Source organism: Malus domestica, chromosome 15, assembly GCF_042453785.1.
Source record: "Malus domestica chromosome 15, GDT2T_hap1".
NCBI classification, from domain to species: domain Eukaryota; kingdom Viridiplantae; phylum Streptophyta; class Magnoliopsida; order Rosales; family Rosaceae; genus Malus; species Malus domestica.
Genome location: NC_091675.1, coordinates 7,464,018 through 7,483,261, shown reverse-complemented (window position 1 = coordinate 7,483,261; position 19,244 = coordinate 7,464,018). Strand labels below are relative to the sequence as shown.

At 39.1% G+C, this 19,244-nt stretch overlaps 4 protein-coding genes across 4 annotated transcripts; 2 read left to right on the top strand and 2 right to left on the bottom strand.

The window, feature by feature from the left end:
- Positions 1-1,837: 1,837 nt before the first annotated feature.
- LOC103424736 (serine/arginine-rich splicing factor RSZ22A-like) lies at positions 1,838-4,345 on the top strand. The gene is made up of 6 exons (XM_029094272.2): positions 1,838-2,015; positions 2,177-2,278; positions 2,376-2,464; positions 3,238-3,472; positions 3,695-3,808; positions 4,040-4,345. Exons 2-6 carry the CDS (start codon positions 2,190-2,192, stop codon positions 4,074-4,076), a joined length of 564 nt encoding a protein of 187 aa, XP_028950105.1. The 5' UTR covers positions 1,838-2,015; positions 2,177-2,189; the 3' UTR covers positions 4,077-4,345.
- Positions 4,346-7,240: 2,895 nt separating this feature from the next.
- LOC103456077 (probable cyclic nucleotide-gated ion channel 14) lies at positions 7,241-11,022 on the top strand. Its single transcript, XM_008395706.4, has 7 exons — positions 7,241-7,931; positions 8,036-8,615; positions 8,854-9,060; positions 9,166-9,467; positions 9,556-9,667; positions 9,760-9,996; positions 10,102-11,022. Exons 1-7 carry the CDS (start codon positions 7,873-7,875, stop codon positions 10,846-10,848), a joined length of 2,244 nt encoding a protein of 747 aa, XP_008393928.3. The 5' UTR covers positions 7,241-7,872; the 3' UTR covers positions 10,849-11,022.
- A 91-nt stretch (positions 11,023-11,113) lies between these two features.
- Positions 11,114-14,357, bottom strand: LOC103456078 (UDP-galactose/UDP-glucose transporter 7-like). The gene is made up of 7 exons (XM_008395707.4): positions 13,811-14,357; positions 13,503-13,608; positions 13,108-13,353; positions 12,380-12,490; positions 12,117-12,275; positions 11,587-11,730; positions 11,114-11,475 (listed from the first exon to the last, which is right to left on the bottom strand). Exons 1-7 carry the CDS (start codon positions 13,849-13,851, stop codon positions 11,311-11,313), a joined length of 972 nt encoding a protein of 323 aa, XP_008393929.1. The 5' UTR covers positions 13,852-14,357; the 3' UTR covers positions 11,114-11,310.
- Positions 14,358-15,151: 794 nt separating this feature from the next.
- Positions 15,152-18,789, bottom strand: LOC103456079 (uncharacterized). The gene is made up of 3 exons (XM_008395708.4): positions 17,613-18,789; positions 16,284-16,558; positions 15,152-16,159 (listed from the first exon to the last, which is right to left on the bottom strand). Exons 1-3 carry the CDS (start codon positions 18,590-18,592, stop codon positions 15,393-15,395), a joined length of 2,022 nt encoding a protein of 673 aa, XP_008393930.3. The 5' UTR covers positions 18,593-18,789; the 3' UTR covers positions 15,152-15,392.
- Between the last annotated feature and the right edge of the window lie 455 nt (positions 18,790-19,244).

Genomic DNA, 19,244 nt, shown 5'->3' with positions numbered 1-19,244 from the left:
CAACAAGCCTGCCAGAGAACTCCCCTTCCGGTTCCCTTAACACCCCTAATCCCCAAACACGCATCGAAAGCACCATCGTAGTTGATCCGTGAGAGGTGGACATTGGCAAAGACGCTTTTGGGTACTGCACTCTGTATAATTTTTAGATAATACTCTCATCATTCCTACTAATTAAGGGTTCGTTTGGATGTGCTTTTAAAATTATTGAAAACGCTTTTAGAGAAAATGTTTTTTGGTTCCAAAAGCATTTAAAGTGTTTTCTGCAAGGAGCACCAGTTATGTGCTTCTTCCAATAAGCACTTTAAGCGATTTTCCAGAATATACTTGCATTTTTACTAATAATTAGTTCCAAAAACATTTTCAACAAAAGCGCTTTCAGTCATTTTAAAAGCACATCCAAACGAACTCTAAAGAGTCCTTCTCTGATGTGGAATTATTTCATTTATCGAATTTCAAACTATTCATTTTATCACTTTTTAAAGAAATTTATAAAAAAGCTAATTCGATTTAAAGACTGGTTATTACCAATCTATACGTGTCGACCAAATTGGCAGTTATGATAACAAGTAATATCCTTGTAATAAAACGTTAATTCCTTTTATTTAGATGGATGACTAAATAGTCTCCAAATTGAATGAATTTTCTAGAGATGACTTTTAAATGATAATAAAAAAATGAACCATTCTAATTATGAAGAAAAACTTGTGCGGGCTTTACTGAATGGCACTACAACCAACTCAAAACTCGCCACATGGCCAATCTTCCAATCTTATATATTTTTATATATTTAAAACTCCCATAACTATTTTTTTTTACTAATTATTATACACTATAAGATTAATCTAATATATATATATATATATATATATATATTTTTTTTTTTTTTTCCCTCTTAGATATGCATTTGAGTGTTTAAATTGGAATGCCTTTTAATGCTCTGCTAAGTAACTGAGTTTTTGTAATAATTCAAGTATCTTTTGGAGCAATCAATTATGAAGAAGTGCCATAGTTAGGCAGTCTCCCACAACATCAAGAAGAGGCCAAATACTATTTCCATGATTTTGGAGTTAAATTAGATGTCTGCTTTACAATGATAAAAAACAAAATAGTTGTGAAACAGTATTTTGTGTAAAATATGGATATGTAATCGTTTTTTTTAGTAGCATCGGTCATTTTGACCAAAGGGCATTTCAACGAGACATTTGGAAATTGATAGCTCGTCTTCGTTATGTTCCTTAAATTAGCTATTGTCATAATACTTGATTCAAATATTGTTATTCAAGTATAAATGTTTTCGTAGTAAATCAAATTATTACATTTATAGCAGGAAATGAAATCCCACATCCGTTGTGCTATGATTCAAGCATAAACATCTGCCTCCATTTTGTTGCCCTTGTGACAATATTTTTACGAAGAAAGAAAAGACACAGAGTAGGAAAGAAGACGATAGAGAAAGTTTGGGAAGAAATCAAAAGGTGAGAGAGAAGAGGAAAAAAAAAACTGAACCACTAATTAAACATTATGATGTATATTAATTAGTAGGAAAAATGATTATAGGAGTTTTAAATATAAAAGATTATATTTAAGATTTGCTATGTGGCGAGTTTTGATTGGATTGTATGCCACTCAACAACGTCTAGTGGCAAGCGAAGCCCCACACAAGTTTTTCTCCTAATTATGACATTTGTACGATGAAATAATGTTACGTTAGGAAGAAAGAAGATTTTGCTCCTTAATGGGAAAGAGAAATGTATTACACGAAACAGGTGCAGTCTCGCTCGCTTAGCTGAGTGAGACTGCATCTACAAATTTTTCTAAGGGGCTATGTAGCAAAACCAAATTTCGAGGGGCCAATTTAAGATTTTAAACTTTATAGGGGTCGTTAATCAATTAGCCTCTTATATAAAATCCAAAACCTCAGTGACCCATCCCCAAAAAAGTCGAACCGAGTAAAAGAGCTGCTGCTGCTGCTGCTGCTGCTAGGGTTTCTCTCCGTCTACTCGGCACCGCTCAAGGTTCAGATCTCTCTCTCTCACTCTTTCCCCTTTCATCCTTTCTATTCAGTTCGATTCTTAATCCCCCAAATCTCTAAATTTCGGTATCAATCGCTGTTAATTTCTGATTAAAATTGAAGAATTTGTTGTTTGCTAATGCTTTTTAGCTTGTGATTTCACAGCTTGTATCGAAGAATGTCTCGTGTGTACGTCGGAAACTTGAGTCCTCGAGTTTCCGAGGCAGATCTCGAAGACGAGTTTCGTGTTTTTGGAAATATTAGAAGGTGCTTTGCTGTTAAATTTTTGACCTTTTCGTCTAATTTACTCGCAAATGCTTAAAAGTTTTGTTATTTTTATGGAGGATGATTGTTGATTTTGCAGCGTGTGGGTTGCTCGGAGACCACCGGGTTACGCTTTTGTTGACTTTGATGATATCAGAGACGCTGAGGATGCAATCCGTGGATTAGATGGTATGTTTATGATTGGGCTGTTGGTTGCTTATATGGGGTTTTCGTAGCTAGTTTATATCATTTGAATCCGCCGTAATGGAGAAGCATAAGTTCATGAGCAACTTTTTGTTTGTGAAGAAGCATAATTGAGCTCAACAATGAATGATGGGTTTCTCTTTCGAGATGCATATTAAAATCTTCCTTATGGAACATTTGGTTTTTCATGAATTATGCGTGTTCAACTAGGTCAAGGTTTTTTATTTATATAATGTGGGTCACCTTAGTTTGAATTTCCGAAGTTTTTGCAATGTGAGATTTCTCCATTAAACTAATCCACATCATATAATTGTGTAATTTAGTAGAACAATATTGACACCGTTGCTTGAGTTGGGAGCATTATGTTTTCCTCATCTAGAAGTGTGACTTGTGGTCTTGCTTTTTATGATAAGCTGTTTCTTTCTCTTTGTATTTTCTGTTAATCCTTTTACTTATGTATTCATTGGTAGGTCTTTGGTTCTGAATTTGTTGAACTAGTACAACAACAACAAAGCCTTTTCCCAGGCTAGAATTTGTTGAACTAGTAATTAGTGAAAAATATGTTGGCAAGCTGTCCCTTCCTACTGGAAGGAGAAGGTCTCATGCCCTCTTTGTCAACGATTCATAAGATAGTTTTATTTTAACTCATTTAGAGCAGCCTTCTCATCGGGTAGTTTATATGCTATTTCTCTCTCTTTGTTTTCCGGTGTTTTAAATTTTGGGAGCTGTAAAATGTGTTGATTTATTTTTTGGAGCAGGTAAGAATAACTGGAGAGTTGAGCTTTCACACAACTCTAGAGGTGGTGGTGGTGGTCGTGGTGGAGGTGGTCGTGGCCGCTCTGGCGGTTCTGATTTGAAGTGCTATGAGTGTGGTGAGCCTGGGCATTTTGCTCGTGAATGCCGTCTACGTGGTGGTGGTGGTGGTGGTGGTGGTGGAAGGCGTCGTAGCCGCACCCCTCCTCGCTATCGCAGAAGTCCCAGTTATGGTCGCAGGTGATGTCATTTTGCCAGATATTCGTTACCTAAAATTCATTTTATTTCTCTCTGTAGTTAGGTAGGTAGTTATCAACCAAGTTTTGTGTTCTGGTGTATTTGGTATTGAAAGCTTGCTTTCTGGATGCAAGTTCACAAACATATCTTATACTAGCTGTTAATCTAGGTTGGAGATGATTTCTCATATCTAATACCTTTTGACATCTCTCTACTGTTAAGCAGGAGCTACAGTCCTCGTGGGAGATCCCCAAGACGTCGCAGTTTGACACCACGTGGGAACAGCCGCAGCAGGTCCCCACCGTACCGTGGGCGGGAGGAGTTGCCTTATGCCAATGGGTGAGGTTCCTTAATTTTTTTTTTTTTAGCAAAATTATCAAACCCTAGTTCTACAGCATGAAACTGGTTGTGTTGGAAGGATGACTTTCCATTTGATTCATGCCATGATGGTATATGTCCTATGCATGCCTACATTATTTACTGTTCCAAGACTTGGATGGTAGAGCTTGTCAGTAGTAAGGTTGGCATTGCTGATTTGTCCTCTGACATCTGGGTACTGAATATTTGCAGCAATGGTCTGAAGGATCGCCGCCGAAGCAGGAGTTAAGGAGTGCATACATGGCTACCTGGCGTTGTTTTAGAAGATATACTGGGATTAAGTGTTGTTTAGTGTGCTTGGACATCAGCACAACTATGTTTAAATTGGGGGACGCCCTCAGCCTCTACTGTCTCTCTGATTTGGTTAAGTTCCTTCCTTTCTTAACTCTAGCTGGTTTTATTTATCTTTGCAAAATAGGCGTAGGGATAAGGATCTTAAAGGTAAAGTCGTAAACATTATAACTTTGTTTAAGAGTGTTTCTGGGAATGCTGCTAAAACTCTATGCTTTTTTCTTTGCTTTTTGTGTTGAGGTGTCGTCTGCTTCTTCTGCTTCATTGGTTTTGTTCTTCTGCACTCCCTTGGCCCCTGGGATTTTTGTGCTTCACTACTGCCCTGCTCTGGGATCTTCAATTTTGAATGGTTGTCGGTCCCAGCCGGCTAGAGCTTCAATTTTGTGTTTCTGCACTCTCCCGGGGATTTCTTCACTGCCCTGCTACTGGGATCTTCAATTTTTGAATAGTTGTGGATCCCAGCCTGCTATCTGCAGAGCTTCTATTTTCCTTGAACTTCGTCGGTAGCAATGCGCCTCCCTCAAACTAGTGGCATTTGTTTAATTGAGCAGTGGGTTACGCCTCGAATGTTTCTGTTCTACAGAAGTTGGGTTGTTCATAAACGAAGGAGTTGTTTGGATTTTGCTGCTTCTTGAACTTTATATATAAATGAGTCGTTGCGTATGCATACATGGTGCCGCTTTTTAGAGATTTGGTAGTGACAATCGTTTCTCAGACCCAACACCTATATTCTTGCCTTTGATCTTCAATTGGATACAAAAATACAGAAACAAATTTGGTTCCAAGTGAAATCTCGACCACACCGAAACCCTAACCCCTTGTTTTGTTGTTGGATGATTTTATAGCTAATATATACACGCATGACATGTAACATCTCACATTGACCAACGTAGAGAGGGTGATGTGCTTTGTATGTACATGCCCACCTTCATGTAGCATGAGGCATTTTGGGAACTCATTGGTTTCGGATTCCATCGGAACTCAGAAATTAAGCGAGTTTGTGCGAGAGCATACCCATGATGAGTGACCCACTAGGAAGTTTTCGTGTAAATTTGCAGAAACAAAATCGTAAGGGCGTGGTCGGGGCTCAAAGCGGACAATATCATGTTAAGATGGAGTTGATACTGGGATGTGACGTGACAAACTTCTTGATGTATTCTAGTTTTACCAGTTTAAAAAGATGAAAAGGTGTCGAAATATTTGGTAATCTCCCTATGCGTGTCGCACCATTGCAATTATAAAACTTCAAGCCAATCCTGTAAATCTTCACCGTTGAATTGCCCGCAGTTTGAGAGATAAATTTTGATAGAATTTTTTTTCTAATAAATTTGATTTTACAAAAAAGAAAAAAGGATGTGGTTTATTGCATCTTAAAAGGCTTGCAGCTCAGTTGGTAAAAGAGCACGATAAATATAATCGGTTGGTGAAAGAGCGTGATAATATATTCGAGTATGGTCTTCAATGCAAAGCCTGCAGCTGTGTTTGGTGTTTAGTATTTGGTTGGAATGTACTTCTCACTATATTCAATTTAATGTGAAATAAAAGCAAATTGTGTTTCAATTAACTAGAAAGGATAAGTTTTTTTTTTTCATCTCGAATCCGTAAAACGAAAAATCGTTTATCTATATGTTAAATAGACCTTGAATCTCCAATATAATCCAATCCAAATGACACCATATTTTTGCGTATGAGTCCCAAAGTGATGGCGTGTTCGAGTTTTTTGTTTTCTCGTCTAATGCACGCAACCGAATGTCAAGATCGAAGAAGAATTCCTCCTCATGCAAGATGGTAGTCACATTCAAAATCTAATATAAACTTGGGGATGACAAGAAACCCTTTTTTTTTTTTTTTTTGTGAGTTGAGCGACATCATTAGTAAGTTAGATGTTAGATTAGTCATTGACGGAATTCGAATTCTTCGTATAAGGGCATAACACATTTCCACCACTATAGTAAGAGGCCACTTGCATGAGAATAAACTTATAACTCAAATAATTTAGAACATTTATTTGCGCACTCGAAATTTTAAGTTTAATTTTCATCTTCCTAACTATCGTTTAAATTAAAAATAATAATTTAAATTTCAAAATGTAAATTCCTTTTATATTTTGGTGGGCGTCCACTCTCCAAACAGATAATGACCTACGGAATTGAGTTGTAAGGTGAATTAATTAATGATATATGGAGATGGACCTAGATTGTCTGCCGTCCCCCATCTCATTCTCTTCCCATCTTCTTTTATTTTTGTGGTTACGATTAAGTCACGTCAATATTTTATATTAAATTTTTTTTTAAATGTTAACATGGCTTAACCGTGACCAAAAAAATAAGAGAAGATGGAAATGGTATGTGATGGGAGAGCAGACAATCCAGCTCCGTTGTTCATACCAAAACATTAGAAGCATAGCAACGCTGCGTTGTTACTGCACACACGTGTGACATGTTTATTGGTCTACTGTCTAGCCTATCAACAATCCCATCCGTCCACCTGTCTTTATTCAATCAAATTTCAATATGCTTTCAATGTGGAAATGTACGATAGCCATTTTGGGGCACCAATTACGGAGATGAATTATCTGCCCTCCTATCCCATGCCATTCCCATATTTTTCTATTTTTTATGACAGTTAAATCACGTTAACATTTTATATTAATTTTTTATAGAAATAATAAGACAAAAAACAATAAGAATATAAAATGTTGATGTGGCTTAATCGTGACCACATAAATAAGAGGGGATGAGAAGGGCATGAGATAGGAAGGGCAGACAATCCATCTCCACCAATTACACCTTCATTCTTGAACGTAATAGACGACCAGACATGACGCCTTTAATTGTGACAACTCCACCAACATCTTTTTTTCAGTCACAATCCAACTCCGTCAATGCTTATAGTCTTCTTTTTTGTTTATGCGTTTGCTTTTAGTAGAAACGCTTTGTAGAAAATGGTTACATTGATACTTAGTAATGTTAGTGCTTGAAATAGTAACGTTAAATTAAAGTGTAATATACCACCATAACAATGTAAAAAACCGCTTCGTAAGACCCTCAGACTTTTAACTTGGAAATTGTATAAAGTTGTGTAGTTGATAGCAACTTTACCCTCATAATTTCTTGATTCGAGTGGAGCTAGGATTGCATTTCAGATCTGGTTAAATTATCAAAAGACCTTATTAGTATTTAATCAATAATTTGACACAACTGGATCGTGCATCCCTTCCCTCCTCAACCAATTTCAATTGGTGGAAGAAAAAGTCAACCAAAATGTGTGAAGAAAAATCATGGCTAGCAGTTTCTATCTACTAACGTAGAATTTAATACATATTTCTCTCTTGTCTTTAATCGCAACACTCAAGTTCTTTAATCGAAACATCCATGTCCTTCACGTTCTCTCCCTCCCCCAGATTTCTGCACATCTTTTCGTCCCAAAGTTTCAGCCTTGGATCAAGCTTCATCTCTCTCTCTCTCTTAACTTTTCACTTTATATTCATTTAGATTTGCAAACGCTTAGCCATGTTGACTAGTGCAATGCGCTTTCTTTTCACCGAAGTTCGAATCTCTTCTTTGTAATTATATATAATTAGTGAAGAATAACGCTCGTTTAATATATATTTATAGACATATATATTTGTTTGGATTTTGGAAATGTTTCCCATAAAATATGCTGTCGTTGAACTTTTACTTTTCTCGCTTGTTGTTCTTCATTTCACATTTTGGATCCTTTAGTTGCATGTGATGCATATTGATGTTATCAAACTTACAAGCATGGAGTTGAAGAAAGACAAGGTATTAAGGTATTGTCTCCATTTTACAAAACCAATTTCATATTTCACAATTTACTCTCTATTGTTATTTTTTTAATTTTTCTTAATTATTGTGTTTAATTTCATAATTCCAGGTTTTATGATCATGATAAGAAAGATGTTCAGTTTTCCTGGGAAAAAAGTGATATCCAAAAACACTCAGAAGAGCCACTATCTGCATACAAAATATCAACAGCAGCACCCTTGTTAATTCCTGATGGTGGTACTAGTACTACTACCGGAGTTCGAACTAATAAAACTCCGAGATTTGGGAGTTTTAAGGTTTTCTCAGAGAACCAGGAGCCACGTAAGAAGCAAATTCTTGATCCGGGAAGTGACATTTTCCTGCAATGGAACAGGGTTTTTCTCTTTTCTTGCTTGGTAGCATTGTTCGTTGATCCGCTTTTTTTCTACCTCCCTTCGGTGCAAAATGACGGTAGTTCATCTTGTATGACAACTGATTTGAATTTAGGAATTGTTGTGACGTTTTTTCGCACTCTCGCGGACATGTTCTATCTGTTGCACATGTTCATTAAGTTAAGGACAGCTTATGTATCCCCGAGTTCGAGAGTTTTCGGGAGGGGGGAACTTGTTATGGATCCAAAGAAGATTGCTCGAAGGTATTTGAGAACGGATTTCTTCATAGATCTCATAGCTACACTGCCTCTCCCTCAGGTGCAATAATCATCACCATAATTATATTTTTACATTGATATATGCTCTTTCTTTTTTCAACTTTCTATGATCTCCTCGAGATTTTTCGTTCTGTATGGTAATTTTAGACAACACCGCGCCTCATGATTTGTTCATCGTATACTTTTTTCTCTGTTTTTAATCCGATTCCTTCGATTTTATTAGTTCCTGCAACAGTTCTGGAAATAACAATGCTATTTCTTATATTCTTTTCTTGCAGATTGTGATATGGTTTATTATACCTGCAGTTAGAAGCTCACATGCTACCAATAATGCCCTTGTACTGATTGTACTTCTTCAGTATATTCCTAGACTCTATCTTATTTTCCCATTAAGCTCTCAGATCATCAAAGCCACTGGTGTAGTCACAAAGACCGCCTGGGCGGGGGCTGCGTATAATCTCGCACTCTACATGTTAGCCAGTCATGTACGTAATGCAGCTTCTTTTGTTTACATGCAATTTATCAGTTTAGTTCAGATTGTCCTTCAGAACTCACAGTAACGAACGCTAGAACAATGTCTGTCGTTGTAGATCTTAGGGGCATCGTGGTACTTGTTGTCCATTGAACGGTATGCAACGTGCTGGAAGTCTGAATGCCGAAGGGAATTTAGCCCCATGAAGTGTTTTCTCAGCTACTTGGATTGTGGTAATTTGAACAATGATAACCGCCGGACGTGGTTGAACAGTACTCAAGTGTTTAGTAACTGCAATCCGGAAACCAGCACCAGTTTCAACTATGGCATATTTGCAAATGCACTGACGAAAAATGTCGTCTCCACGGGGTTTCTTGAGAAGTACTTCTACTGTCTTTGGTGGGGTTTGCAGAACTTGAGGTATGATCATCAGTACATGGTTCTGATATAATCTGAAATTTGATCAACATTTTCAGATTCTGATATAATCTGTTTTAATATATCTCAGCTCCTATGGTCAGAATTTGAGTACAAGCACATTTATCGGGGAAACGTCATTTGCAATACTAATTGCAATCTTGGGTTTGGTTCTGTTTGCTCACTTAATCGGAAATATGCAGGTGCGGATGATGAAATCTGTTCACTTTTCTGCAGTTTAAAACAATTAATAATTTTTTAGTTTTGTAAAAGATATGTTTTCGATATAATGCAGACCTATTTGCAATCAATCACGTTGAGACTTGAGGAGTGGAGGCTCAAGCGGCGAGACACAGAGGAGTGGATGAGACACCGTCAACTCCCCCAAGATCTGCAAGAGCGCGTTAGGCGATTCGTGCAGTACAAGTGGGTTGCCACTCGAGGGGTTGATGAAGAATCAATCTTACATGCCCTGCCTACTGATCTTCGTCGAGATATCCAACGCCACTTGTGTTTAGATCTTGTTCGACGCGTAAGTGCCTTCTCTGATCATGGGACAGGAATGTTGATACTGATTGATCATAGTAAAGCAAATACTAATGAGTAACGATTTTCGCTTCAATTCTGTCATCTTCAGGTCCCATTTTTCGCACAGATGGACGGACAACTACTTGACGCCATATGCGAGCGTTTGGTATCCTCATTAAGTACTCAGGGCACGTACATTGTTCGCGAAGGCGACCCTGTCACAGAGATGCTTTTCGTTATCCGAGGGAAACTAGAGAGCTCCACAACAAATGGAGGCAGGACAGGTTTCTTCAACTCAATCACTTTGAGGCCCGGCGATTTTTGTGGAGAAGAGTTGCTTGCTTGGGCATTGCTTCCCAAATCAACCCTCAACTTGCCTTCTTCCACAAGAACTGTTAAATCCCTCGACGAAGTAGAAGCCTTTGCGCTGAGAGCAGAAGACCTAAAATTCGTCGCGAATCAGTTTAGGCGCCTCCACAGCAAGAAGTTACAACACACATTTCGTTTCTACTCCTACCATTGGAGGACCTGGGCTGCATGCTTCATTCAGGTAGCGTGGAGGCGGTTCAAGAAGAGAATGTTGGCGAAGAACCTTAGCATGGCAGAGTCATTCTCGTACAATTACGACAAACACGACGAAGAGGCTGATGATACAGAAGAAGAAAAGGAAGAGTTTTCTAGTGGTAATGAAACTTCGAATACTTTCCAAGTGAGACAGAATCTTGGTGTCACAATTTTGGCTTCAAGGTTTGCTGCAAACACTAGGAGAGGAGCTCAAAAATCCAAGGATGTTCAGCTGCCGAAGTTGCTAAAACCTGAAGAGCCAGACTTCTCAATGGAGCCAGAAGATGACTAGCTCACATCAAAACTCTCAGCCAATCGTCCAAATTGTTGAAGAAACCTATCTTTCACCATGAATCCTTTGTAAATTCTTGTTCCTCTACCTGTCTTTCAAGTGTCGTTGCGTGGTCACGTAGTATTAACAAATTACTTACGTTCTAACAAGCAAAATACCATCTGGTGTTCCAAATATGGTTAAACCCGGTACTCCTTCCAATTTCCATATACAGTTATCTCTACTCAAGAAAAACCAAAATCAAAGCATAAGAAACCATATGGTATGTTGGGAGCGGCAGCCAAATGCCAATATTTAAAATTGATGTAAACCAAACAAAATCCACAAATCCACACTACATCCCCATGTCGGGTCCAAACCCGCAAACCCACACCATTAGCCAAAATTTACATAAAAAAATGGCAATTTCGTGATTAAAACCGAATCCCCCCTCCTTCCCCCACCCGAGCTGCACTCCTAGTTTTATTTTCGATGAGCCTCCACATCTGCAATCCGCTTTGCGGGCTTGCTCTTCCTCTGTTGATATTTGGCAAACGAGTACCAAACTCCGCCGGCTGTGTTGATAACCAGTCCAGTCACATTCAAAACATGTACTTGCACGCCACCCAGTAGTACAAAACCGAGGGTCTGAGAAACACGTATAGACAAATTTTCATACAAATATTTGTATTGAAATAAAACATAATTTCCACAAATCGTCATTTAATCTATGAAAAAGAAGAGGTAGTTCAGGCATACCGTCGACCCAACCCCTTTTAGGACTCCAACGATGGTTGTTGTTAGAGCGGAGTTGACTATCGTACATAAGAACATGGTGAAGTTGAGAACAATGCCCATGATAAATGAAAGAATGAGGATCACCAAAAAGTACAAGGAATTACTCTGCAAATAAAGAAAATTACATGTCAGTCATAGACTCATATAATGTATGAAAGTTGTAGGAAAGAAGAACAGCAACTCAGTGCCACAGCAATAAGCCCCAGGTCCCCCAAGAAATTTTTTGCATGGTTACTAACTAAATGGGCGGGCAGCAACGCATTGCTTTGTCCAACTGGAATTTATAAGTTGAAAGCCATTATCGGACTTGATTTTATGCTATTTACTAGTTATCTTCTTTTATCAAAAATTTGGATAAGAAATGCCTTGTACTAGATGTCAAAGACAGTAATCCATTTCCCGAACAATTTAAGCAGCCAAGGATCTACAAATAGTCCCAAATAAATAAAGAGGAATGAATTCATAAATAAAGAAAAGGTTAAGGTTCTGACCTTTGCAACTAGTAATGATAACGAATTTGGAAATTCTCCGGTAGCTACAATGAGAAGCATCAAAAACGGAAGAGACAGAAAGCTGTTATAGTACATGATCTCAACTGATGATAGCCCATCTTCAGCACCAGATTTCTCCACCAACACAAGGTACATGGTCTGAATAAAAAATGAAGTTCTTGTATGAGCTTAATTACTATAACATACCATTCGAAACAAGTATAACACAGAACCGTGGATGAACAAAAACATCATCATCTTACCTGGAAAAAGACAGAAGTGAGGGCCATGCTATATCCAAAAAGGTCAAACGAAAAATCTCCAAGTGCAGCTATCAGAACCCCAACTGCAGTCAATATTACTGAAAGACACACCTGATGCGTGAAAGAGAACTGAGTATTGCTGAACCTAAATCACGGTATCATCAAATTTAGTGGTAATGAAAATGCTTTTTGTCAGGACTTTCACACTATATTTCTCATCTTCTCTGAATAACTTTGCATTTTTAACAAAAACTATGACGGGTGATTATTTGAAATCAAGCATCCTTTATCATCACTTAATAAAGTCAACTTAATAAGGAAGCTATCGCTATGTCACAAGATATATTGTTCCTAATATGGATGCCAAATATAGATTTGTAATCTTAGTTATCATCAAGCAGGTCAAAGCTGTCATCATGGAGACATCTCAAGCACCGACAAAATGACAAGTCCATAATAATTTGAATCATCCAAAATATCTTAGCTTATGAATTCCAGACCACTAAGCCCGAACCAATAGAAAGCATAGCAAAGAATAATGTAAATCCAGCTTCCATTTTACGCTTACAGTGTTAGTCAAATCGTGCATGTTTCTTCCGAAATTTTCACATCATATGTTTCGAAGACTAAAAGTACTTTGCTCTCGTTACAGAACAAGTTTCGTTTTCACTTACACTAATACTAAAGAAAAAAGAAGAATAACTAATCCTATCGTTAAGTGTAATAACCTGTATTGAGGGTCTCCCCTTCCCTGAGAAGAATCCAGCTACAAGCACAGCAAGCGGTGTGAGTCTTTTGATTGCAATATACATGGGAATATTAACTCCCTTCAAACTGGCCAACGCAAACGCCACATTAGCATTATAGAAAAGCGACACAGGGAGAAGCTTTTTCGCAGTGGACATTTCTAATCCTCTTGATCTCGTGTATCCAAATCTTCGACCAACATATATAAGCAAAGCAGTTGCCAATTGCTAAGACAATAAACAAACGAAAGAAGGCTCATTATGCACAACCAAGCAGAAAACACATGCAAATTACAAGGACAATAAGGAATCGAAAGACGGGTCCTTGTGCACAATCAAGGAAGAAAAGACCGACATTCGTACTCTTAAAGTAATACCTGCATTGTGAGAAGGGTCATGGAGTGTGAGTACTCCATAATAACCGCTTTATTGATGAAAACCATCGCCATGGAAGCAGCCCCATACGACAAGGCCGCGGACAAACTGCATTCAAATTTCAAACACAACAAGACTGAGGAAATCAATCGACAATTTTTCGATTCAAGGCATCGAAAATTCGCAAACATGTATGCACATTAACATATAAAACATGTCCTTTCCTTACATTTGTAATCATCAAGCCAAAATCTTTCTAAAAGTAACATAAACCCAATAGAAAACAAAGTAGGATAGATAGAAAGACAACCTCAAAAACGAGCTAGCTTCTGTCTCAATACATTTCTCCATGGCCAAATCTAAGCTTCAAAACACAAATCCTCTGTTTTCGGATCAGTGTCAAATGAACTCAGTGGCAGCTAAGTCCCAAAATTACATGATAAATCTGATGAAAGAAAACACTTGGGTTTTTTTTCTTGTTTGACCAAAAACCTGCAAATCGAATAAAAAAAAACCCAAATCTGGAAAATTGGAAAGAAAAAAAAAACAGGGGATGGGATTGGATTGGACCCAGGATAGAAGAACACGAAACCGATCCAATTCGAGAGTAAATAGGATCGAATGAAACCTGGATTTGAGTTGGGTTTTTGGATCAAGGAGAGAGAAAGGAAGTCCAGGAAGTGGAGTGAGGAGTGTGTAGAGAGGGAGAGAGAGTAAAAAAAATTGGAGGGGAAGGAGAGAGAGTAACGGAAATGAAGCAAAGGGAATGGGAAAATTGGGAAATTGAGAAATGGGAAATGTGAGTCTAACCTCCAACGTGCCATGGATGGGGGCGAAAGGCATACCAAAACGTGATTGGGTAAAAGATTGGAGCGTTGGGAAGCTCTGCCTTTTGAAATTTTACCTTTGTGTATTGTCGGTTGCGAATTCGATAAAAATCTTTTTAACATCTTTTGTCGGGATAGAATACTTTTCTGATAATACCACACTTATTTTTACTTTTTACATATATTTTTTTAACTTTTAACTGTTAAATTTAATGAATTGAAAAAAAATTAATATTAAAAAATTAACAAAAATGGATAAAAGACAAAAATAGATGTGTGAATTGTCAGCTAGTGTTAAAATATCACTTGTACTCCGTTTCCGTATTTGATTAGAGAAACCTATTTTGTAACTTATAATTTAGCATTTCATGCTTATTTTTCCCATTACGTGATTGAAAATTTGTCATGTTACGTATCTTTTTACATAGTAAAAAGTGGATTGTTTTGATAAATAAAATAATTTTAATAGATAGATAAAGAAAATATTACATAGTAAAAGATGCATAAATGCGGAGGGGACAGCCGCCTGGCGTGGGTTTGGGGGGTGGAAGAGGAGTGAGATCCTGGATTCTTCTTTGTGGGATTCTGGAAATCTTCAAATCACATTTATTTATCATATATCGTGCAATCAGAAATCATTGTAATTTTTTTTATTTAAAATTAATATAAACAGTACATGACAAAAACTGATCGCATATGTAATTTAAGGATCCCGGTCCTCACAAAGAGGATCCGGCGAGGATCCTCTCTCATGGAAGAGAAGGGCGAAGCTGGAATTGTCCCGTAGGATCCAATCCAAGTCCAAAATGTCCAATAGATAGATGAAAGGAAACTTTCCATGAATTAAAAGACTATTAATTTATCTGTTTTTTTTTTTTTTTTTTTTTTTTGGAAGAACTCTTAATTTATCTGTTAGGTAAAATGCTTGCAGTACTATTTCTTACATGCGTTAACATTAACCAAAATCTGACACTCAGAATACATCATCGAAAAGAAAAGAAAAACTCGAAAAATGGAAAAAGGAAGAAGAAGCTGCCATTTTCCAACTCCCAGCAGATCTGTTTTTCACCTTGCTGAAGCTCTTGCACTCATGGATGAGTGGTAGTTGGTGCTTCTCTGTTTCCTGTAAGAAGAATAAACATCGTCGTACTGGCTTGCCTCATTTGGATTAGCTGTGGCCCCTAATCCCAACCTTCCCGAGCCACTCTTTCTATCTACACTTCCATCAGCATAAGCCCCCGTCTCGGGGTCCATCTGCAGGTTTGGGGGTGGAGGGATGCAAGCTCCACCCTTGCGCTCCGCAGGCTCTCTTTCATAATCATCCTCATCCCTACCATCGGAATCATGAAGGGGCCCTTCAGAAGGGTTAACTTCTCCAATCTCCTTGAAGAATTTCGACACTCTCTCAAGAATTTCTGACTGAGGAACAGTAGATGGAGGTATAACGGTTGGAATGTCCAAAGGGCTCATCGGTGAGTATGGTACACCACTGCCAATCTGCATCTTTCTGACCATCTGAGGAATAAGACCAGGTGGGAACAACGGATATGGTGGCAACTTCTCACCGCTACTAGCAGGTTGACCTAACAGTAAATGGGATGTGGGTTGTTGGTTTGCTGGTTGAACGGAAGATGGTATGGGCATGGACCCAGGAAAAGAAACAGGAGGGACTGAATTTGGAAGAAATTGCTGGGATGGCAGAGACAGTGGCATGCCTTGGCCAGGAACTGCATGTTTATCAAGGTGATCTTGATCATGGGAACTGGAAACAGAGCTTTGTGTATCCAGCTGCCATTGAAATACGTTATGATTTGTTGTTTGTGGTGGCAATACTGCATTCAAGATAAAGAAAAAGATAATTAACGTATAGGCCACACCAGTTTATTAAGCCCTGTCGCCTGAAATTTAGTAGCCTAGGCCCTAGACATACACACAACACAGAAGCCTACTGCCTACCTGCTACTGAATCTGCTGAAGCAGTGGATAAGTCTTTTGGAAGCCCCGTAAAAGAATTACTTGATGGTCCACCAAGCATCTCATTCCTTAGTGCATCAATAGTATCCTGATCATAAATGTTCTTAGAAGCCCACAGCTGTAAAATTTGCTGCAACTTCAATTGACTGTCCTCTGTGATTTGGGGGTTGTGATAAATCCTTGCAAGCATGGAACCTAAGATAGGTTTGAGTGCATGTGATTCATTATCAAGGCCTTCACCAGCCCGCCGATGCGAGCTGTAAATTCAAAGGCAAAGAAAGGACTGTCAAAGAATTATTTGCACTACATCAAGCATCTGTGTCAAAGAAAACAAAAAGGTAAACAAAAAAAGAAACCTCTAACTTCTTTGCTGACACTATCACCATAAACTCAGAAAACTAGACTCGAGGCTAGATATTAGAAGGATTATAGTGCGCATAAACAAAAATAGAGCCTTTTAAGTGTAAAAGACGGAGCTTTAAAAAAAAGTTATGACAAAATTATAGATGATCTGTTGATCTGCAAACCTGTGGCAACAGAAAAAGGCATATATAAACCCGGAAAGGTTCACCCATCCTCCCTGTGAAAAAAGTAACTTTTTTGTTTTGGTGGTTTTCCACAGCTAGCACCCGTCAAAACACCCGGCCCCCCAAACTCCGTCTGTTATACCGATACTTGAAAATTGGACAATGGTGAGTATCGGATACCTACACCCCCACGAAACCTTCCAATATGTATCGGATACTCCATTTGGAGTATCATTGACATTTTTGTGGTGTTGACTATAGGTTACTTCTCGGATGCTCCAAAGGATATGGTCAAGATACTCCTAAAGTATTAATCTTGAATAAAGTTAGAAATTCAGGTTGTAGTTTCTAAATTCCGTTGTTTTTGTGGGTTTGGTAGACTCACCAGGACATTATCCCTACATAATAGCACAAACATGTTCAAAGGCGTTTTTTTTCACACAACGGAAAACAAACATCACCCAAGCACCAACCCATTAACTGTGTTGTTGAGAAGTGTGAGCTATAACAAATAATGGGATTGAAGCTTTCAACGATTTAATGGAAATATCAGTGACAGTTATCCATATTCATAAGAAATTAACAAGACAATTACACAAGCAACTGTTTCCAGAAAACATGCCGGCGCAGCTCAAAAAACAAAACTTTATCTTTTCAGAGTTGCATTACTCTAACAAAAAACATACCAAGCAAAAGCAATAAAGCAATAACTTACAGTTAAGCGAGCAAAAACAAACAAGAATTCTGCAATTACCACGAATGATTAATGCGCCATTAGAATTACCTTTCAAACAAAATATCATTTGTAAGGTATATCACATGAAGCTGCCTCTCAGAATCATCCAAGCCAAACAGCCTCTCCCGAAGAGCCTCAGCCAATGCCGGCGCGAATATCGACCGCTGCATAAACCAAAATTTTGCTCCTTTAATCGACTCTTTGGTCCCATTCAACGTCATAAGCACATTATTGAGCTCCATTGCAACCTCAGAGGGAAGCGGTCCCGAGAGCCCCTTGAAGGGCTTGGAGGGTGACTGGTCGTAGTCCGCCCGCCCATAAACCCCGAATGGCTGCCCGTGCCGCTGCTGCTCGTAGAAATACGGCGGCGGAGGCCCTCCCATCATTGCCGCAGATGGCGGCGCGTTCATCATTGGGTTTGGGGGCGGGCGTAGCATGTGCATCGACCCGGATGGGAATCCAGCCGGGTTAAAAGACCCGCCCGGAGCCCGGGTTGATAGCCAGAGCTTGTATCGGTAATAGCCGTGGCCTTCGCCGCCGAACAAGAAGGCGTAATCGGGATTGTCCTGCTGCTTCTCCCGGATCATGGCTTCGAACTCCGGGCCGTTCTTGGCGGAGTACTCGACGAGCTTGTCAATCCGTTTGTGAAGCTCCGGGTCAGAAGGAGGAGCCGCCGGCGGAGGCTGGGGAGAGTCGTAGGTGGGCCCGGCGTGGAAGGGTGATGGAACTAACGGAGGGGGGAGGTGGGGAGCGAAGGACGGAGGAGGTAGGTGGTGGGGGTGCGGCGGCGCATGGGGAAGGACCTGCGGCGGCCCGTGGGGATGATAAGGGAATTGTTGCTGGAGGGAGGGGTGGGGACCCACGAACTGCGGCGGGCCACCGTGGAGCTGTTGGGTTTGGGGCGGGTACCCGAATTGCTGCTGTTGGGGCGGTTGTTGTTGTTGCTGCTGCTGCTGTTGAAGGCTGGTGGCTGCCTGGCGCTGTTGGGCGTAGGCCATGGCGGAGTAGTCGTGAGGCTGCCGATCCATTGCCGCGGTGAGTGTGAAAACAGTAGGAAGCTGAGTTGTTTGTGAGTGATTTATAGATTTGCCTCGGAGACTGTCCCTCTCCTTTTTCTATGAATCCCTAATTTGATTTGATTTCGCTTTCGCCAATTTGATTTGGGGGAGTTGGGGAAAAATTTCAAATCCACTGCTTTAGGGCTTCTTCTAAGACCATCTCCATTCCTGGGCTAAAAGCCAAATTACCCCCCCAAACACTCTTCAACTCATGCTAAAATTTTAGGCTAAATGCCAAATGCTATTTCTGGGCCAAATACCCCCCAGCTTTCCCCCGGGCTAAATGCGAAATGTTTATCGGAATTTAAAATTTTTTAGATTAAAATGTTCATAAAATTAATTTACAATAATCTACATATTTATTTAAAAAAAAATTGATTTAAGAAAAAAATTTAGGCTAATTTCATTCTTTAATAATTCCGGACTATCTCGGACTGGACTAGCTTCAGGGACTAAGTTGGACTGGGTTAGATTAGACTAAGCAGGACTAACTTAGTGAAGCGTTTGGTGCAGTATCGGATTAGAAGTAGGATAATAAAAATAATAAAATTAATTCTTTTTTTTTCTTTTTCTATTTCTTTTTCCTGCCTGAAACCTCTGTTCTGTCTATTTTTTTTCGTCC

What these genes read in the sequence shown, in the direction of transcription:
- LOC103424736 (XM_029094272.2), top strand. Translation starts at nt 2,190, where the DNA reads ATGTCTCGTGTGTACGTCGGAAACTTGAGTCCTCGAGTTTCCGAGGCA. An exon ending in TGCAATCCGTGGATTAGATG is followed by an intron (nt 2,465 to 3,237) that starts GTATGTTTATGA and finishes TTTTTGGAGCAG; the next exon opens with GTAAGAATAACTGGAGAGTT. An exon ending in AGTCCCAGTTATGGTCGCAG is followed by an intron (nt 3,473 to 3,694) that starts GTGATGTCATTT and finishes ACTGTTAAGCAG; the next exon opens with GAGCTACAGTCCTCGTGGGA.
- LOC103456077 (XM_008395706.4), top strand. Translation starts at nt 7,873, where the DNA reads ATGCATATTGATGTTATCAAACTTACAAGCATGGAGTTGAAGAAAGAC. An exon ending in CTACACTGCCTCTCCCTCAG is followed by an intron (nt 8,616 to 8,853) that starts GTGCAATAATCA and finishes CTTTTCTTGCAG; the next exon opens with ATTGTGATATGGTTTATTAT. An exon ending in TGGGGTTTGCAGAACTTGAG is followed by an intron (nt 9,468 to 9,555) that starts GTATGATCATCA and finishes AATATATCTCAG; the next exon opens with CTCCTATGGTCAGAATTTGA.
- LOC103456078 (XM_008395707.4), bottom strand. Translation starts at nt 13,851, where the DNA reads ATGGAGAAATGTATTGAGACAGAAGCTAGCTCGTTTTTGAG. An exon ending in TGACCCTTCTCACAATGCAG is followed by an intron (nt 13,354 to 13,502) that starts GTATTACTTTAA and finishes TTATTGTCTTAG; the next exon opens with CAATTGGCAACTGCTTTGCT. An exon ending in TAAAAGGGGTTGGGTCGACG is followed by an intron (nt 11,476 to 11,586) that starts GTATGCCTGAAC and finishes CGTGTTTCTCAG; the next exon opens with ACCCTCGGTTTTGTACTACT.
- LOC103456079 (XM_008395708.4), bottom strand. Translation starts at nt 18,592, where the DNA reads ATGGATCGGCAGCCTCACGACTACTCCGCCATGGCCTACGCCCAACAG. An exon ending in AATGATATTTTGTTTGAAAG is followed by an intron (nt 16,559 to 17,612) that starts GTAATTCTAATG and finishes TTGAATTTACAG; the next exon opens with CTCGCATCGGCGGGCTGGTG. An exon ending in TTCAGCAGATTCAGTAGCAG is followed by an intron (nt 16,160 to 16,283) that starts GTAGGCAGTAGG and finishes TCTTGAATGCAG; the next exon opens with TATTGCCACCACAAACAACA.